The following is a 19,468-nucleotide window of genomic DNA, read 5'->3' on the forward strand; positions in this document are numbered from 1 at the left end:
AGTAATCTGCTAAGAGTCCAACCCCTGTCTTAGCAGCAATCCTGCAGGGTAAAGACAATGAACCACCAAATCCCCAAACCTGCACTTTAGAATCAGTCCAGCAAAGGAGACATATTAAATGTTATTTTAAAATATTTTTTAAAGGAAAATATGTTATTTATTGATATTACAATAGAGCATCTGTAATACATAACAATTCACCCTATTACACAATTAACAACATTTAAGCTATTTATTGTACAACATTGTATCATTACTTATTCTTCTTCCCACAAAAGTAAACACAACCTAAACTTGATACATGAAACATTGTTAAGCCATACATTGAGTTAAGCTCCTGTTCTGAAAAGCTGGCGGTTCTGGGAACAGGAGGGCTCAGGGGGCAGAAAGTGGGCACAGCTAACGCGTAACTGTTTGCTTGCAGACCGCTCCCTGCTGGTTCTCGGCTGTTAAAAGCTGCTACGTGTATAATGAGAGATTCTTCTACCTCCCGCAAATTATTCTCATGATTTCACTATGTCTCTGAACTACTTCCATCCAGCAGCATACCAGGCACTTTATATATAAAACTACCCAGAACTGGCTTTAAAGCTTGCCTCCGAATAAATTTTGCCATTTACATTAAATGTAAAATCCATTTTAACTGGTCCAAGTGTGAAATTACTATTATTTTTTCCTTCTTTCATTATACGAGCATCTTGCTTCCTGTTATCATTGATGAAGTGAACTTTTAAGAGCAGTCCCACCCATAGCGTATGACTCCCATTAGAACTCCACCTTGGGACTAGTTGCCACATGCTGGCACCCACACCTTCGGTGCTGTTGCCAGTCTGACTATACAAATGCTTACAAAGAGATTTTAAAGATAGCTGGAACACTTACAAGGCATATCTAAATAGGACTTTGGAGAGAAGGTTCTATATTGATAATTTAATTTATATACTATAAAATTGGAATATATATATTTATTTCAGAAGTTCAGCAATATGACTTATTCTCCCCCAGTGTAAAGAGCAGCAGTTTTATCATATATATACGATATTTGCCTTGTAATCAAGACACGGCCTGTTCTGTATCTTTAGAACTCCAACTGACCAGCCACATGCTAATCTGTTCTCCACTCAGACAGCTCTGGCACCAATAGAAATTTTGCTTCTCTTTTTAAAAAATCTATATGGTTTTTGCTTAATTCACATCTTTTGAAATAAACCGTCATTAGTCTCTTCATTGTGAAGTCAGATGTACTTTGTCGTCTGATTGCTGGGTTCTGAACCCTTGCATTAAATCACACCTTTATACAATGCGCTTCAGAAGACTCTTAAGTCTCTACTGGGACTATGCTATTTGTGAAACTGCCCTTCTATCATTTTTCCCTTATCTGTAAATATTTTAAATAATTTACTGTAAATTCTCCTTAAGTCTTGACTGACACTTTATTTTATGAAAACAGGAGCACTATCATGAATATTTACTACTCAAATGGAAAGTTTCTCCTTCAGCAGTCCATCTTATACCAGACTAATTGCTTCAACTGCATGATTGCAATGCATCAATAAAATAATTTGAGTTAGGGAAGCAGGGTTCATCAGGCATTGCTCATTACATACAGATTTGCTTATTTAAATATGACACTTTCAGGTTGCCTGGTAGTTCATTCTATCATTAATTAAAACAATAATTATGGTAACCGTAATTAGTAGCCTCCGCTTTAAGTATGACAATTAAAAGCTATTAAATGAAACACACTCCTCAGTTGGCTCATAAATATTATACACACTAATTGATTTACTCTTTTTTTGGAAACAAAATCCACTTTTTCCTCTGTTCACATTATTTCAGTTCTTCCTACATCAGTCTCATTTTCCTGCTTACCCAGTATTTACCTGCTACTTTACCAGGTTAGCAACGAGCTACAGCTCTGTCTGACCTGTGCTGTCCAGTGCCCCACAAAACAGAGTAATTCCCTGTCCCCTGTGCTCCCACCTATGGAGACCTGAGCTGAAACGTACCTCACTTGCACTTCTGCCCCCTAAGGCAGCTGAACAGATTCAGCAATTTTATCAGGATTACAGGGGAGATGGAAAGGGGCATCTGATCTGCACCTCCCTCCTCCAGTTTTCTGGCTGCATTGAAGTCCCCAACCCCATCTGCATACATCCTACCCCTCGTCAGAATCTGTGCAGGCTATTTAATGTGCTACGTTCATTTAAGGATACGAGCTGCTGTGTTGTTTTGATTGGTGCTTACCTCCGAGAGTGCTTCCCAAACAATTCTTTTAAGAACTACTGCTTAGGATGTTTGCCTTCAGGTTTTGAATCCTATTTCTTTTGCTTGCACACATTATTTCCCAGGTCTAATGTGAAGGTTTTGAATTGGCTGCCATTTTCTCCTTACAACCATTTGTTCTCTTAACAAGAGCAGCTATTTTAAAATCCCTGTAATGCCTATACACCAACATTTATTTACCATTTTAACTCAAAATGAGACAGAAATAACCATAAGTTTACAGTACCCTTACAATTTACATTTCTTTCTTCAAATGTGAATAGTATCTCTCTCCCCTCCTATCTTGTCAACCTTCCCCTTTTCAGAGCAAAACACATAACTCCAAACCAGTCGTCCACGTGCTTTTTCTTTTTGTCTTGCTCTCTGTCCTGGCCGCCTGCAGCTTTCCCTGGTCACCTGGGGAGGCACAGGCAGAGAGAACAACCCCTCCCTATGCTCCAGAGCACCACTTCCGAGGCCTGCTGCCCAGGGGCAGCTAGGAGGCAAGTGCCTCCCAGTGCACCCTCAGCTACAGCACTGCCCCTGCTGCCACCATCCTCAGCCACTGCAGCTCCAGCGTTACTGCTCCTCTGTGGTGAATGAGGTAAGGGAAAAAGCATGTGTGCGTATTCATAAATACACACGTATGGATACACATGCAACACTATGCTTAATGAGGAAGTTCAGGGTAGAAAAGGCAGGAGCAACTCCTTTTATACAATTTTCTCCATTCAAAATCAGTGCCAGCACAGCTCTTGAACTTTGGACACACATCGTAGGGATAAATCCTAGTTTTCAGTTACATACAGCAGAAGAGTCTCGCCAAATTATTTCTGAGTTTGTTAGAACTAAAGTCTTACTATGAGTATAGTCTTGAGAAAATCCTAAAATTTTCAATTTCTTTAGTTGAAGCAATTGTTTTTACATTAATTACCTTATAAAATGCAGAATGGGAAGCTAAATTTACTTTTTTGTTTGTTTCTGGTAACAATCTAGATAAGCAAAATTTTCAGGAACGATTTTCTTTGTAATTACACTCCCAAGATACCTTAAGGAAATTTCATCACCTTCTGTCTTCCTAAAGATTTACTCTCCTGCCCTCTAGCGATCATCTCTTTTTGCATCTTCTGTTCAAGTCTGGTTTTGGAAGCCTCCTACCACACAAACGCTCCTTCTGAAAGAGAACTTCTACTTATTACTGCAAGTAAGTGATTTATCACCCTGCTACCAATACAGAAACTGAAAGGTCCAAATTTTAAGGCTACTCTTCATTTTACAAGGCCATTTTCTTCCAGCTTAGGACCAGATAACGGAGTTTTAAATGCAAAATAAATCCAGATGGAAGCTTCAGTGTACTAAAACATCTGCACTGCCAGCTAAAGCGGTTAGTTAGCTATACACCAAACTACAAGTTTCCACAGCAGTTACAGGTTTTTGTCCACACTTCTCTAATGCAATTAATTTCCCCTCTACTGATGTAGTTTGTTATATCATCTTGCATGCTAACATTCAAAACAGTGGGCTGACACACTACATCTGTAATTACTCGTGCTACCAGAAAACCAGTGAATTAAGTTTATTTAGTGTTAAATGAATATGGAATGTTATACAGTACATGTAAAGACACTTCAGGATGAATAAAGCAGAACTAATTGCACGAGAACGAGATTAAAGATTCACCTCAATAGTCAATATTATCAAATCATTACAGCTTCCATCTTCAGAGTGCAAGGTATGCCATGCAAAAAAACAGCTCAAAAAATCCCCAAACAGACAAAACCAGTGTTGTGGTACCACTTAAATCTATCATACCACAATATTTTACAAGACATTAGGTGATCATTCATAGAGAATGAAGCATTTTAGCAATAACAAAGAAGTTTTAAACATACTTAACAGGTTTTGCATGAACACCAATTCCAGCGTTACTATACCAAAGGAACAGGCAACATGCTGGGAAAAGTACCTAAAAATCAAAGCCTTTTTAAGTCATAGCCAATATTACTTTCTGCAAGAGTTAAGTTATGCAATCTTATTACTCAGATTCCCCACATAACTGGGTAAGGTTCAATACATTTTTACATAGAGCATAATCACATAACCACCACATCAGCAAGACGTTTTCATTATCTTGACCAGTTACTACATTTAAAACCATGGTGATAACATGGCCAGCAAACAAATTGCCTTCCGGGATGCTGTCCTGTATGTAGAAATATTAAAAAACTCAAATATACTCCTAACCACTTTAAACCCAAAAGAACTCTAATTTGTATTTACATATTTTTGAAATACGTAGGCAATAAACTGCAGATGGAAGTGAAGTAGAATACATATGAAAGCTATGACAGGGCCGACCGAACCGATCAGCGCATTCAATAACCCTGAATGCGACCTGGCACGGGGCGGTACCTTTGGCACTCCTCTTCCACACCAGTGGTCTCAACAGGGTACCACAGGCAGCCATCCCCACGGGAGAACTGCTCGGCCCCCTTCCACACTGCTCATCCAGTGGCATGAGCACGAGGGACCTGAGCTGTGCGCCCTGATCAGCTCCACTCAGCCAGAAGCACTGCAGGTAAGCACGCTTCTAGGCAAGCGCTTCAACTGCAGCTTGAACATTAACATGGAAGAAACACAGGAGATGACAGGATGGTTTTAACATTTCCACCTCGCAATACTCACATCCTGAGGGCACCAACAGGAGATTCATTTACCAAAATAATCACACGGAGAAGGCCAAGCTGCCCGCCCTCACATTAGGAATGAACCATTTAACTTCCTAGCTTAAATGGAAGCGAGAGGAACTCAAGACAGACCTCCTTGAGGTTAATTTGCCAACTACATTCATGGAAAATAATTTATTAAAACTAACTTGCAAGGTCTACTAGCCTTGAAGTGAGGATACAGGTTAACTATAGCTACAGTTAAATAAAAACTTCAAAAGACGTTTTACAGAAATAAAAATAGGAGACTCTAGTAGAGAGGTGGAAAAACACATCAGCATTCAGTTGGAATATTTTCATAGCCTATCATTCTCAGGAATGTATATTTCATAAATAAAACTACAGACAAAAATTGAGTATTCAATCTAAAGTTGACTATTTCTAAACTTCTTCAGATAAAATTTGTTTTCTCCCTCCCAAACAAGTGATAAACCCTGAAGAAAATTGGCTTTTCAAATCTATTGTGCATGAGCAAACAGATGAACAAACCAACATTTGGAAAAAAACATTTTGTACAAGGTTGCAGTTCTAAAACACTTATATTACAAAGCAATGTAAATAAATACCAAGCTAGTACAAAAGCTCTTATTTACAGTTGTACAAATGAAAACATTTTCAGTGTAAATGCAGTGTTTTAAAGAACACAATATTAGTAAAATGATTTCCTGTATAGAGCATTATAATTTCTGTTAAATTTCAATGCAGTACTGTATAAAACCATTGTTTCAAGTTATTTTTTGTTTATAATTTAGTACAGGCCAACCGCAGTTTACGCCTGAAATGGTATCTGTTAAAGTGCTGAAAAAGAGGACAATTCTGAAATTTTAGAAAAACATACTATACATTATTAAAGCTTTATCAAGTCAAAAACGGCAGATTTTATTCACATTTGCTACCACACCACCTGTGGATGGAAGTTTTTCAACAACTCATTGCAGATAACAGGATGGCAGCCATTGGCATCTTCGCATCCAAGTCTGATGGTTTCTCACACATTATTTGTCTTTAAGCTTCAGTGGTGGCTTCAGGTTTCATGATCTGATAAGTAATCAAGTATTCTGGATAAGCCTGAAAGAGTGACACACACATTCTTTATTATGATTACATTTTCTGGATAAATTCAGAACATTTGCTAGAGAGAAAAAAATAAATATATATGTCACAGAAAAAGACGACAAAACGTCAAATGGTAGAATGCCTCGAGTATTCAGGCAACAAAGAAAATTCATGTTCAGCCACAGCTGGAGTCTGTTTTAAGACAAAAGCTATTCCTAGCACATGGAATGTAAGGGGAAAACAAAATAAGAAAAACAAAAACCCCTCCACAAAATGCAACATACTACATGACTTAAAAAAAAAAGTCTGAAAATCCAAACCAAAAAAGCAACTTACCTGCTCCCCTCTGTAAATGACATATTCTGCCAATGCCAGTCCATTTACACTGGGTCGTCCAGTAACTGAGTGATGTCCAGGGGGAGAATGGGCCATTTTCATAGCACTGAACTGCAGGAAAGACTTGCCCAGCGTTACACGACAAAACAGCAACTGCCTATGTTAAAAGGGAAAAAAGGATCACGAATACAAAATGCTTGCACAGCACTAGAAAGACAGTCTTTGTAATTTTAAACTTTTGCTTGAGAACTATGGAACTCTACAGACACTTTAGTCAGTCTTTGCAGCATGCAAAATTCTGAAGTTTTGTTTGGGAGGACAAAAGTTATGGCATCCTTGGAAAAGTTCTTCAGTCTGAGGAAAGGGTTGGTATTAACAGCAAAAAATACTTATTACTGGAAACAATATGCTTAGCAAAGTACTCAAGATTTCTCAAGAAGCTTTCCCTCCCCTCCCCTTTTCCATTTTAATTTTCTTCTGGTCCCCACTCCTAAATTAATCATGCTAACAACATAGGTCACTTATGCTCTCACATTAGATTTCCATCTAACAGCGTGACTAGACTCTGACCTCCTCTAAAAGTCTAGAAGATTCTTATTTTTACTTGAGAGTACCAGAAAATGGTAACAGTATGAAGTGGAAACAGGTACAGACTCAAGGATTTAAGGGGATTTAAGAACCTAGGTAGTGGCAGAGATTGCATAAATCCATGTCTATATTTTAGTGTCTGAAGCAGCAGTGACATGGCGGAGATGAACTCTTACAAAGCGCATACTCCTCAATACAGCATCTGAGTATCACCGAGCTTTTCCTGTCTCCGTAACAGGCAATCACGTGGACAGAACACTGCTCTTGCTGCATTTTTCACACAAGCAGCTAGCAGATCCTCCTTGCTCTCACACTTAAGTCTGATTCTTACAGCAAGTTAAGGGCAAAGGCTTGGTTATACACACTGAAGACGGTTGAGGGTTCTGTAAGACAAATATCCAAGTTCACTGATCATCTCTGCTAGGTTCAGTGTATAGCAAGGGCTGAGATGGCCTCATTACCGAGGAAATCTTCTCTCACAGGATCCGCTGGCTTGCATGTTGTGTTGCAGACCACCAAATCAAAATTGGATTCTTTTGTGTAAAAGATCATAACTTACCTGTGGCAAACGTAACAAGATCTATCTTTGTGAATTGGACATCCAGTGCCACCTCCAATCCCATACACATATTGATTGCTTTTGGAAGAATTTTCGGCAAAATAAATCCCAGCTCCAAACATGCCACCTATGTAAGCATGTCTCTCATCAAAGCCTTTGTGAATGATTGCATTCACAAATGGAGAGCCTAAGAGAAGGGAAGTAAAATAAAGTACAGTATATAGAAATTTGTAGCAATTTTACTACCATCCCCCAGCTTTTATCTTTTTGGTATGCCATTTCCACACACACAGAGGGAAATCAATTCTGAGTTTCAATTTACACGACCAGTTTGCTAAAGATTTTATGCAAGTGATAGGAGCTGAAAGGTGTCAGCTTGTCATATATTTACAAAGGATAGTATCTCAAGCAACTCTTGCTACAAGAGAAGGCTCAGTGAATCTGCATTCCCTTCAGCACGGCTTCATGCCACAGATTCTGGACTGCACTGCTACACAAATCCCATTCTCTTCTTAACAGTAAGTTGCATTTAAAAAAGAAGTTAAAAAAAATACACTCCAAACAAAACTGTGCAGCAGCTCTCTAAAGCATTCTTCTGTTTGCTTTTCAGTGTTCTTTTTCACCATTTATTTACTTCCAACCAACGGTCATAAAATTTGGACTTCGAGAATAACCTATTAAAAATAGTTAAGACTCTGGATCTTGAGATGCATGATATCCATTAATTTTGAAGAAAGTACGCTTTTAGTAAGCTTTTATATCACAGTATGAATATGGGGGAATTTTTAGAGAAAAGCTGTTCTAGGAAAACACGGCATTTCAGAGTTACATAAGGAATTACAGTGAAAATAATCTCAAGTCTTTTCCTTAAAGAAAGGTCATTCCACCAAGAGGCCGATTCCTCTTACGGTGGTACAGACCACAGTCAAAAGACAGTATGTTTTTCTCTACCAGTCTGGGAAAGCAATAATTACTGTGTTACTGTGACTTCCAAGAGTATCACCGTGTTGGGAACGAAGTAGTTTTTTTTCACTGTAAGGATGAACAGTGGATGTATTTAATTTGCCTATCAGGACAAATTACTTAACTGCACGCAAGACACCTTTCAACTAGCTTTGATATGGTAATTATAACCCTTATTTATTTATTCATCATTCCAGCAAAGGCTATAAATAAGAACTAAATTACCAAATTAAACAATCCCCAGAACTCATAGTAGAATATTTTGATCCTTCATCACTTTCATCAAACCACCAATAAAACCAAATTAGTAAGTTAATGAAGGAGGAGGCACGTCCCTTGGTCTCCATTCATTACTGCTAAAAACTTTTCATTTAGAACTTCAAAATCACCTTTGGGAGAGACAAGGAGGTGCAAGTTTCAGAGGAAGGATCCAGTACATGATACACAGTGTCTTAATAAAACGTATGAAAAATCTAGTTCATATATCCAACAGAAACCCTCCATTAAAGAGTACTGATGGTTAAATGAGTATCTAAGACACATTCCGATATCTCACCATGAAACAGCATCCTTTCGTTAGCATGGTTATGATTCTCTTCAGAGACCTCTTTCCTCCTGTGAGTGTATCTTTCCCATAGCTTTTTGTTGCAGACCTTCTGAATCTGAAACAGTAGAGGTTCCACCCCCAACTGAAAACCTGCATTTACTTGACACATTTTTTTTTAAACATACATTAGCTATATCACAATATGTGAAAACACTTAAAGAATACTTAAAGAATATTTCTTAAAACTCAACAAAACACTGTAATTCTCTAATTTATCCTTGAGTTGATTATTCCAGTATAATACTGAGTAAATTGTAACTATATGCTTAATTAAGAATCAATTATTTTTAAACATCTTAAACATTCTTAATTTGCATAGTCACAATTATACTTTAGTATCCCTCCAAGAACAGGTTGATAAAGCCATCTCTTACAGAATTCAACAAGTAAACACAGAACATTTTATGGACAAGTTAGGGATAATTTCGACCAAAACACTAAGAGTATAACCATTAGTCATGAAAACGTGACAGTTACCTTTAAAATGTTGTATCTATTGAAGACTCCGCCAGCATGTCCTCCATCTCTGTGCTCTCGGACAGTACTCTGCATCTGAAGATTGAGAATTTTAAGGGGGTGGTCACTTTGCTTCAGAATGTGCTTTTTTCACACTTTCAAATAATCAAATGAACTAATTCTGTCTTGGTGCTAAGCAATGCCAGACGGTCTGGATGCACATAATCAGCTTTTACAATTTTATCATTTTTTTTTTAATTGTATCTTGACTAGCTTATGGACTAGATTTCAAATGAGAAAGGCTGCCTTTATTCTGTTTGGACTAATGTTTCTTCGTAACTTTGTCTTATGTGATTAAGTCACTTTCTTGCAAAGTATAGTAAATATATATCTTAACAGGCAGGCAATCGGCAGCAGAGAATTTGAGTTATATGCAAGAGCTCTTCTATATTTTAGAGTTTTAAAAACACGACTAGCAATAACAAAGTTGGTAAGGAAAACAAAACAATCTCATCAGCATGGATTGTAATGGTGATATAATTAAGATGGAAACTTGAAGTATCCTTAATGCAAGTTTCTTACTAATACTTAGAGACACTGGTCACACATAAATTGTCTAGCAATGCTCCTTTGGCTGCATCTGCAGTAGAAATAACAAAACTACTGAGAAGCAACAAACAAATGCATACCTCCTCTTCTACTGACTGAAACTCCTTATCTTCTGAGGAAAGATCTATGAGAAGAGTTCCACTACTGGAGGTGTTTAGAGTCAGGTATGGGTTAAGTCCTGTGAATATAACAAAACATTACAGCATTTTCAGAAACTGCTTTAAGACTGCTGATTTGGAATGAACACCAGTAACAGTTTTCTTCTTAAAGGACCTGTTTTCTGTAAACTCATTTTACAGGATGAAGAGTTTTGCCAAAAGTAAGGCAGCAAATGCCCATGATTTACTCTGCCTTCCATCAGCAACATACGCTTCTGTGGGTGTCAAAGCGCCATCCCTCAAATTATTTCAATGGTTTCAAACAAACTTTTTCAATATCTCCTTTTATAACCCCTCCTCATATATTACCATGAACATACCATAAATGCCATCAAAGCATAGCAGCTGTGTTTTAATACAGATCAAGACCATTTTTATTTATCTGAGGATACTGATCATTCTGTCCACAAAAGTGAACATTTCAGACACCAGCCCATCTGCCTGCGCTTAGCTCAGTATTTCCAACCAACACAACAGGGCAACTTCATGTAAGCTGCTGCCTGCTTGAGAGTTCATTTCAACATTAGGCAGTGGAAAACGATGCAACCTGCCCTTCTGCGGAGTCCTGGAGTCCGCAACTACTGATAATGCTATCATAACAAATAATCAGCCTGAAGTGCTAATACAGCAGGAATATATCTACCAGAAAGAGCGGTGAACACGACTAACACAGTCCATGAAATGAAAAGGTCTGAGTGTGATATTGAATGTTTAGAGGAAACTTAGCCTTATCGCTCCAAATATGCCAAAAGAGTGTTATAGAATGTTCATACAGATTTCAATCATATCTATCAAGTAACTGTGAAGTAATTACTGGACATAAGAATATACAGCCTTTTTGCTTGCCTTCCCAGGTAATTAACAGGGGATCAGATTTAGGTGCCTGGTCAGATATGACATCTCTAAAAAGGAATAGTGTGGGGACAAGGGAAATTGCAGATTCATCCACACTCAGACATCTCACTATCACAGAATCATAGAATTGTAGGGGTTGATACTGGTGTTCAGCTGGAAGATGCTGTTCAGGAACACAGAACTCTGTCAAGAAAACATTGTAATAATGCTCTTCTGTAAAAGCCTTTTAAACAATGGTAATACTGTGTTCAGGGAGAGATATCAAAACAGCAACACAAACATACTTCAGTATAAGAGCACTAGGGCAAGATACAGAAAATTAACAAAACCACTGAGACACAACAATGCCCTTGCCTGAGACAATCTGAAGTATAAATGAAATGAATTCTATGAAAGTAGTATTAGGTAATAACTTAAAACAAGTATATACCTTGCTGTCCAGAAATCAGTCTTTCAACTCCCTTAATGATTTTGTGCCTATGGCCATAAGCGTTAATTCCGATTTCCTTCAATTCTTTGTGTCCCATTTCAACCAACACATCCAATGTTATCTAGAATGGGAGAAATATCATTTTTTGTACTACAGCATAAACAGAACAGCACAGCTGCCAATGAGAGCAGAAACATATCACAACTGCTGAGGCAAAAAGCGAGTAGGAAAATATACACGACTTAGCATATTATCCTTGTCCTTGGCTTTGACTCAACTGTTTTCTCCCAGCTTCTGTCTTCAAAAAAACATGCTATGAAACACACAACCAAGCAACTGGTATTATTAGCAAGGAGCATGTTTCTGACTGAGAAATAAACACAGAAATTACTAATTAGTACGTACTACTTATTTAACTTCATCATTTATGCCACTGAAAGGAAACACGGATATACTCTCAAACTGGTACAGATGCTCTTGTTCACAGGTTTTACTTATATGAATGTAAGTATTCATACATATAATACACATCTATATTAACATATATAAAAAATTCCACAGGGTCAAATCTTTCCTTCATTCCATTCCAAGTTGGAACACTGACTTATTTTAAATACACCTAGTTACACTATTCTAGCCAGTCAGCATTTATTTCCTTGCTTTCTAGCAGAGTATCTGGAAATAGCTGTATGTACTCACCTGTTCTCTCTCAAATATGTCAATTAGATGCTCAAGGCCAAGGTTCCGCACAAACTGATTTATGCTGAAATCTACACCTGAGACTGGAGAAGAAGAAAAACCTCAGAAGAAACATTCACATATGTGCTACATAACAAAATACACACATCTTACACTATCAGTGACAATGATGGGAGATAAAGAAGTTCCTGGCCTCATGAAAATAGGAAATAAATATTTGTTGTCACTAGTTAGTGACGCAATCAGTCTACCCTAAGACTCCAACAGCTGTGTGAGTGTGCACACATAGAAGTGGTCTTTTTGCCTCTGTGAGATAAGCAACTACCTACCTAATAAAAATGCATGTTCAAACAGCAAATATTTTGAGAACTAATACATTACAGAAGTAATCTGCTCAGGACATCTGATCTAACCTTTTAGAAACTGGATAAAGTTAGTTGTAAAACACTGCTTGGAGTCAAACTTCATTTGACTTGTCTTTAAAACACAGTTCACCATTCTGAGTCTGTACAGAAGAAAGAGAATCTTTTAAAGATACTCTGTAAGGAGAAAATATTAAAGTCTTATACTAAAGAGTTTCAGACTTCTGTTCTTCATTAATGACAGCGTAATGAATAGGGATATTGTGTATATTCTGAGACACAGGAACTGTACATCTGTGGGAAACTTCACATACGTATTCTGTAATACAGTAGAAACTGTTAAACATTCCTACTTGAGAAAATCTCACCTTCCTTCTTCTCCAGAACAGTAGCTCCCTCTGCACTGTTTGTACCAACAACTGACGGAAGTTCAGAAAAACTACCAGACAAATTGTCAAGACTACTCGCAGCAGACAGATTGGATGGACTGGATGGAACAGACGACAAGGGATCAGCTGTAGAACCTGGTGTCTGAGATACACTTATAACCTGAGGTTTGTAGCAAGACGGTAAGGCAGAAGGAGGCATTGCTGCTGTCAATAATGCGCTGACATCATCTGCCTAAATATCAGGAGACAATTTATTAAAATAGAGCAGCATTTTTACAGACTTGTTTATCCTAAACGCACTATCATTATTCCAGGCTTACTCCTAAGTATACTGAAATACAAACAAATGCATATTGGAAAACATACATACTTTACAATGCAACTCACAAAGAGTCTTTTATGCTAATAGCAGAGATGATTCTGTAAAAATGTTTATAAATACAAACTAATAAAGATAGAACTTTTGACTTTAATACTTCTTAAAAGCTTACGAGACAGTTACACAAAATTAAGACACATACAAACAAGAAAAGCCATAGCATTTTCAACTCCGCAGGAGTTGCCACACTAGTATTTGTTTGAAGAGTCGTTTTAAGATGAGCTGCCACAAGCAGAAGGTAAGAACAGATTTCCCAAGAACCCCAGCACTTACAGTGACCAGGTCTAAAGGTGTTTGTCCTTCCTGGTTTTTCAGAGTAGGATCAGCCCCATGTGCCAGCAACAAGGCACAAAGCTGTGTCCTTCCTTTCTGGGCTGCTTCATGCAAAGGAGTGAAAGCCCATTTGTCTGTAGCATTCACACACGCATTATACTTTATAAGTAAAGCTGCCACATCTACATGCTGGAAAAATAAAAGCACCAGGTGTATTCCAATGTACTACCAAATATTAAGTTAACTCAGAACTGTTGCTGATAACTTGTGTGTAATTCTCATTCTGAACTTCCTTAAAATGCATTTACTTTGCAATTACTATAAAAATAAGTTTTAAGATGAGATGTTTTCTTCCTGACCTATTATAATACCCGTAAAAGGCTAACATTTCTTCTCTTGAGAAAAAGAAAGAAGACTACAACAGAATTCAAAATCCAGGAGAATCTGAGGGAAAAGTGCCTGAATTCATGCTTCCGGTTGGGAAAGCACACCAATAGCTTTGATTAAAGTCTTGAAAGACTTTAAAGAAAGACTCACAAAGATCCCGAGCCACAATTAATATCTCAATACCAGGAGATTTTGTTGATAATATCAAACTGGCACAGGTATGGAAATGAATTTTGTGGAACACCTTTTGAGCAGCTAACTTTGCACATCTTCATGTTCAGAAAACTGAGCTCTGTCAATTCATACCACTGTTTTACAAATTCAAAAAAGTTTTGCATATAACAATACACTTACAATGACTGAATTATTTCACTTTTTTACAAATAAGATTACGTTACAACTCAACAGCAAAAGCTTTCTAGAGAGTATTGGCTCATAATGCTGTCACTGAAATGCACTGATTTTTTTTTAGTACTAAAAAATCCTCAAAGTCCGATATATTTACCCCATAAGATGCAGCATTATGCAGAGGAATCAAACCTCCTTTATCCTGAGCATTCACATCTGCTCCATGCTGTAACAGGTACTCTGCAACCTCCAAATTGTTGTAACCAGCTGGAAGGGTGCAAAAGGACAGAATAAATGCAACATATCCAACATACCTTTAAAGACTATCTTGACAAGCTGTAGAGAAATGATAATTCACTTAAATTACTTGGAAGTTAATATGCACTGTTTTCACTGGAAGGGACATTATCTGTTCGGGAAGACAGCTTCATCCTACTTAAGGATGACCGATTTTAAAACCTCTGTCAATATATGCCCAATAAAAGACCCACTTGGGCTAGACAGAACAGGAAATTGAATTTAAACAGTTTAGAAGAGTGGAGGAACAGAAGACTAATACGCATATAATACTAAATTAAGGACTTCAGCTTGAGGCTAACATCAAACTAGACATAGTAAATACAGCTACAACAACTTACTACTAACCCTAATCAGTTACACAAAGTGCTGACCTGCTAAATGTAGCGGTGTTGAATGCCGTCCCTGTGTGTCCCGACAGTTGACATTGTCAGGTGAACACAGCTTTTTAACCCGGGCCAAACAACCTTTCTTAGCAGCATCTAGTAGAGCTGCATCTCCTCTAAGTAGGTCTTGAATATCAGTATCACCATCTTTAACAAGGTCTAAAGGAGTATTGCCATCTCTGTTTTTCTTGGTTGGGTCAGCTCCATGCTGTGCACACAAAAAAAAAAAAAGCAGTTAAGTATGCACATATGCAGAATAAATACTTTGCATCGTAGGAATCTTCCACCTTACTAAGCAAATATTCTGACACATTCTTGACTCCTTTGGAGAGAGCCTTCCATTTACTATGAGAAAGGACAACGTACTTGCCAACAGTAGTCCTCCTACTGAAAATGTTTACCTACATTCATTTAGAAACCACAAACCGATTTCTCCAAGAAGTACGATCACACTTCAGGACGAATAAGAAAGAGAAGCAAGCAACCTCCCTCAAGCATATGTAATACCTGCAATAGGAGTTTGCAAATCTCATATTTTCCTTTTGCTGCAGCTTCATGCAAGGGAGTAAACTTCCATAAGTCAGCTACATTGACAACTGCACCATGTTTAACGAGCAGCTCTGCAACCTCATAGTGACCATACGAGCAAGCGTTATGTAAAGGAACAAGTCCTCTGGAAAAAAAAATAGTAAAAAGGTTATCTTAAAAAAAATAGAATCTCTTTTCAAAAACAGCTAAGAACCTAAAACACAACGTACCTTAAACAATCAAATCGTAACAAAACCCCTTTTAAGAAAATTACATTTTCCATAGTAGTCTAATGCAGCAGGAATATCTGCTACCATAGTAGTACAAATACCACTAGCATTATATAAAAGTAAAAACACAATAAAAAATTTTGATGCTGGTCTCAAGTACTGCAAAATGTTTTTCTGGATATTCTAACAGTTGCACTGCAACAGAAGCGCCCATGAAAATAAATGACTGACTGAACAAAGATGGGATGCATATCAGCCATTAAAAATCAAAAGCTCACAAATATAAGAAGTTACAATTGCCATGAAAATATACAGTAAACTTGAATATTTACCCCTTATCTTTTGCATGCACATCAGCTCCATGCTGAAGCAGATACTCAACAACAGACACCCTATTGTATCCAGCTGCAAAATGAAGTGGTGTAGACTGACGCCCTTCAATATCTCTGCAGTTCACACTTTGAACCGTGCATAGTTTCTGTGAAGCCCAACAGACAAAACATGCATCACTGCATACACTGTAGAAACACAGTAAATTTAGTCATAAAACGGTGTTATACACACCCAATTTTGAAAAAACTTTTTTCATTTTAAAAGCTGATTTTTAAACAGAAATTTTACTTTTCACAGGTAGTATTCCCTGAAAAAATAATTATCTTCTCTTCCCAGTCTCATATCTGGGACTTATGTACGGATTTATGTAAGAATCAAATGCAAATTTAGGAGGTGGTGAACATCGAATTTTGTTATCAATAGTTTTTGCACGATAGAAAGGTTTTAGCATGAATCATAACTTTAAATAAAGCCGTGAGAAAAGCTGTTCATTTGCTTGTTTTGAGAAATGACAGTTTGGCATGTAATTCTCACTTATTTTTAGGACATGTTTAAGCTTACTTTTACAGTATCCACATCTCCAGCCTTTGCAGCCTCCAACAACTGTCGATCTGCATCTGAATTACCTAGAGGGATACCTTCTGCAAAAAGAGATTGTATGACAGATAATTAACTGTACATAGTTGAAATAATTTAGGATAGGAAATATTTTCTCTATTTCAAGAATTTAAAGGAAGTCAAGGATTTCATGGAAAAAGCTATTCAATTATAGACAGGTTTTATATTTCCTTTCACATACAGCTGTAGCATTTAAAAAGCTGCTGACAGCAACATGCTTCCTACCAATTTTAGAGTACTGTGAAACCAATTAAATGTTCAGAATCAGACTAATCTGAAGAAGATTACTTATGCATATAGTACCTAAGCTTTAATCATTAAAAATCTGTAGACTGTTGCCTCTGCTAACAAATGCACAGCAATCTTTTTTTTTCCTTTTTAAACTCATTTTCTACTTACAAGATTGTACCCTCCATACATCAAGACTTCTACAGAATCATTCCAGGTAGCTATACCATTAAACATTCCGAGCAGCTCTGACAATCCGCACACCAATGCTACAGATTTAACCATATCTATAAGTGGGACCTTTCCATCTGCACGTGGTTATGGAATAAGAATGGAATAACTCAAGCCAGTTTTTACCTTTTGTAAAAAAGTACTTTTTTTTTCTTTGTGTTCACTATTAGTCCTTTACAATACTCAAAATAGCAAGTAAAACTTGTTATCACATTACTTCATAAAGAGATCTTGAATCAATCAGTTGTACCTTGCAGTAGCTGTTGCACACTTTCATTTCCCATTTGTAAGGCTGTAAAGCCCTGCAGAGAGACAATGGAAGGATCACATCCAGAACTCAACAACAACCTGCAAGTTTGGAGATGACCACAATGTGCCGCTCTGTGAAGAGAAGTCTGGCCAAGGTTATCCAAAGCATTAACCTAAAAATAAAACAGAATCGTTAGAATACATTCTTTAAAGAAATAATAACATCAAAACACTGTTACAGCTATTTTCATTGCTAACTGGGAGCGTTTCATAAGTATTCTTCCTACTTTGATTAAAATAACATTCAGCATATTTTCAAAGGTCATGTCATTTCAAAAGATAAGACAAACAATAGCTGTTCATAAAGTTATAACTGCATTTTACTGAGGAAGAATAGACTCATTTTAGAATCATGGGAATAATCCATGGAGTGAACAAATAGTTACAGCAGTTTTACCGCGTACAGAAGTAGCCTGTGATTTTCACTGTGCAGCAGGAGTCTTTCGTGTCAGCGAGCAGAGTCACTTTTATCTATACTGGCTTACTGTTTTTCAGGTCTAGGACTTTATAATAGTGTTTTAATCAAGGTAACCAACATGTATTTAACAATTCAAAATTCTGTACCCAAAGGTTATCTGTACTCCCTACTGTTCCACTGGTTTTGACTATCACTTTGTAAACTTTACAGCAGTTCACTTCCAAAGGCTGTATCCAGGTTTCCATAAGGAACAACTTAAAATACCAGTTTGGAGCAACCCAAGCCCAAAATTACAGATTATCTCCTTTCTACATTCTCTTTTTGTGGAAATTTGGGTCAAAACACTGTACGGATTTAACATTTTGTTTTCACTGTAGTTTTTACCGCACACAACAAAGTCGACCTGTTTTACAGTTCAGACTTACCTCTTGTTTGTGCATCGCCCATCTTTTTTTTTTTTTAAGCAGAGTATAATTTCTACTTCTTAATAATACAGCACATAATAAGACATTCTGTAAATTTTTAACTAACTTTTGCAATTGAAAAGAGCTATGTCTGCACATTTTATAAAGTAAGACCCACCAAAGACAATGTCTCAGAGTGCAGAACTGTACCGATGGATTGATAGTATATGTCTTAAGCGTACAAATCTATAACTTCAAAATCAAATTTAGCTAAGTGTCTACTCTGCTGTCCATTCTCATGATAAGAAAAGATACACAGAAATTAAACAAGAAAAGTACAAACAGTAACTCATACCTTAGCTTCATGTTTCACAACTACTTCAACAACATCATTATGAGCTTTTTCTGATGCTACATGCAGAGGAGTCAAGAAGCTTTAAAGAAAAAAAAAAAGTAATTCAGATGGTATTTTGCAAAAATCTTCTAAACAAACATTTAGGAGGATTCACTTGTAACCACTCACTCCTTTGTCTTTTCATTAATGTTGGCTCCTTTCCTTAGCAGCAATTCACAAACTTGTTTTCTCTTAGGATATGGTGATGCAGCAGCACAGTGCTGAAAAAACATTAAAAACCAGTAACATTAATAACTCGTTTGCAACACAAGGTTTTATTACTTATTAAGAGCTGGTTGTGTGCAAAGTCAGCATAAAAACAAATTCACACAGAAGCTTATTAATTTAAGACGTTCCAGATGAGATCTTTAGATCCATTCTGCTATTTTCTAACCATCTCTCCAAAAATCTTAAGCTTTACAAAGCTAACATACGTTACTTGCTGTTGCTTAAAATTAGAGCATTCTGTAGAAGAGAGTTCATACAACCTAAGTAAAACAGGCAATTTATGTTAGTCTTAACATTACTCTTAAACAACTTTTTTTTTTTTTAAGCTAGACACCAGTCTGAATTACACAATTACACTGTTTAACAATGCAACTCTGAGTCCTCAACTACTGCTTACTATATTTAGGTCAGTCACAATA

At 37.0% G+C, this 19,468-nt stretch overlaps 1 protein-coding gene across 1 annotated transcript in view; it reads right to left on the reverse strand.

Annotated features, from left to right (window-relative positions):
• TNKS2 (tankyrase 2) overlaps positions 122-19,468 on the reverse strand; it is a 31,284-nt gene continuing 11,937 nt past the window's right edge. The window contains exons 10-27 of the mRNA XM_021398859.1: positions 18,951-19,042; positions 18,783-18,861; positions 17,547-17,718; positions 16,781-16,860; positions 16,219-16,364; positions 15,636-15,801; positions 15,117-15,336; positions 14,603-14,712; positions 13,711-13,899; positions 13,038-13,290; positions 12,308-12,390; positions 11,609-11,729; positions 10,246-10,343; positions 9,578-9,652; positions 9,050-9,155; positions 7,531-7,717; positions 6,384-6,540; positions 122-6,059 (exon numbers count right to left, since the gene is read on the reverse strand). Coding sequence (XP_021254534.1) covers positions 5,997-6,059; positions 6,384-6,540; positions 7,531-7,717; positions 9,050-9,155; positions 9,578-9,652; positions 10,246-10,343; positions 11,609-11,729; positions 12,308-12,390; positions 13,038-13,290; positions 13,711-13,899; positions 14,603-14,712; positions 15,117-15,336; positions 15,636-15,801; positions 16,219-16,364; positions 16,781-16,860; positions 17,547-17,718; positions 18,783-18,861; positions 18,951-19,042 — 2,397 coding nt within the window. The 3' untranslated portion in view covers positions 122-5,996. The remainder of the gene's footprint in view (positions 6,060-6,383; positions 6,541-7,530; positions 7,718-9,049; positions 9,156-9,577; positions 9,653-10,245; positions 10,344-11,608; positions 11,730-12,307; positions 12,391-13,037; positions 13,291-13,710; positions 13,900-14,602; positions 14,713-15,116; positions 15,337-15,635; positions 15,802-16,218; positions 16,365-16,780; positions 16,861-17,546; positions 17,719-18,782; positions 18,862-18,950; positions 19,043-19,468) is intronic.

Source organism: Numida meleagris, chromosome 5, assembly GCF_002078875.1.
Source record: "Numida meleagris isolate 19003 breed g44 Domestic line chromosome 5, NumMel1.0, whole genome shotgun sequence".
Lineage (NCBI taxonomy): Eukaryota > Metazoa > Chordata > Aves > Galliformes > Numididae > Numida > Numida meleagris.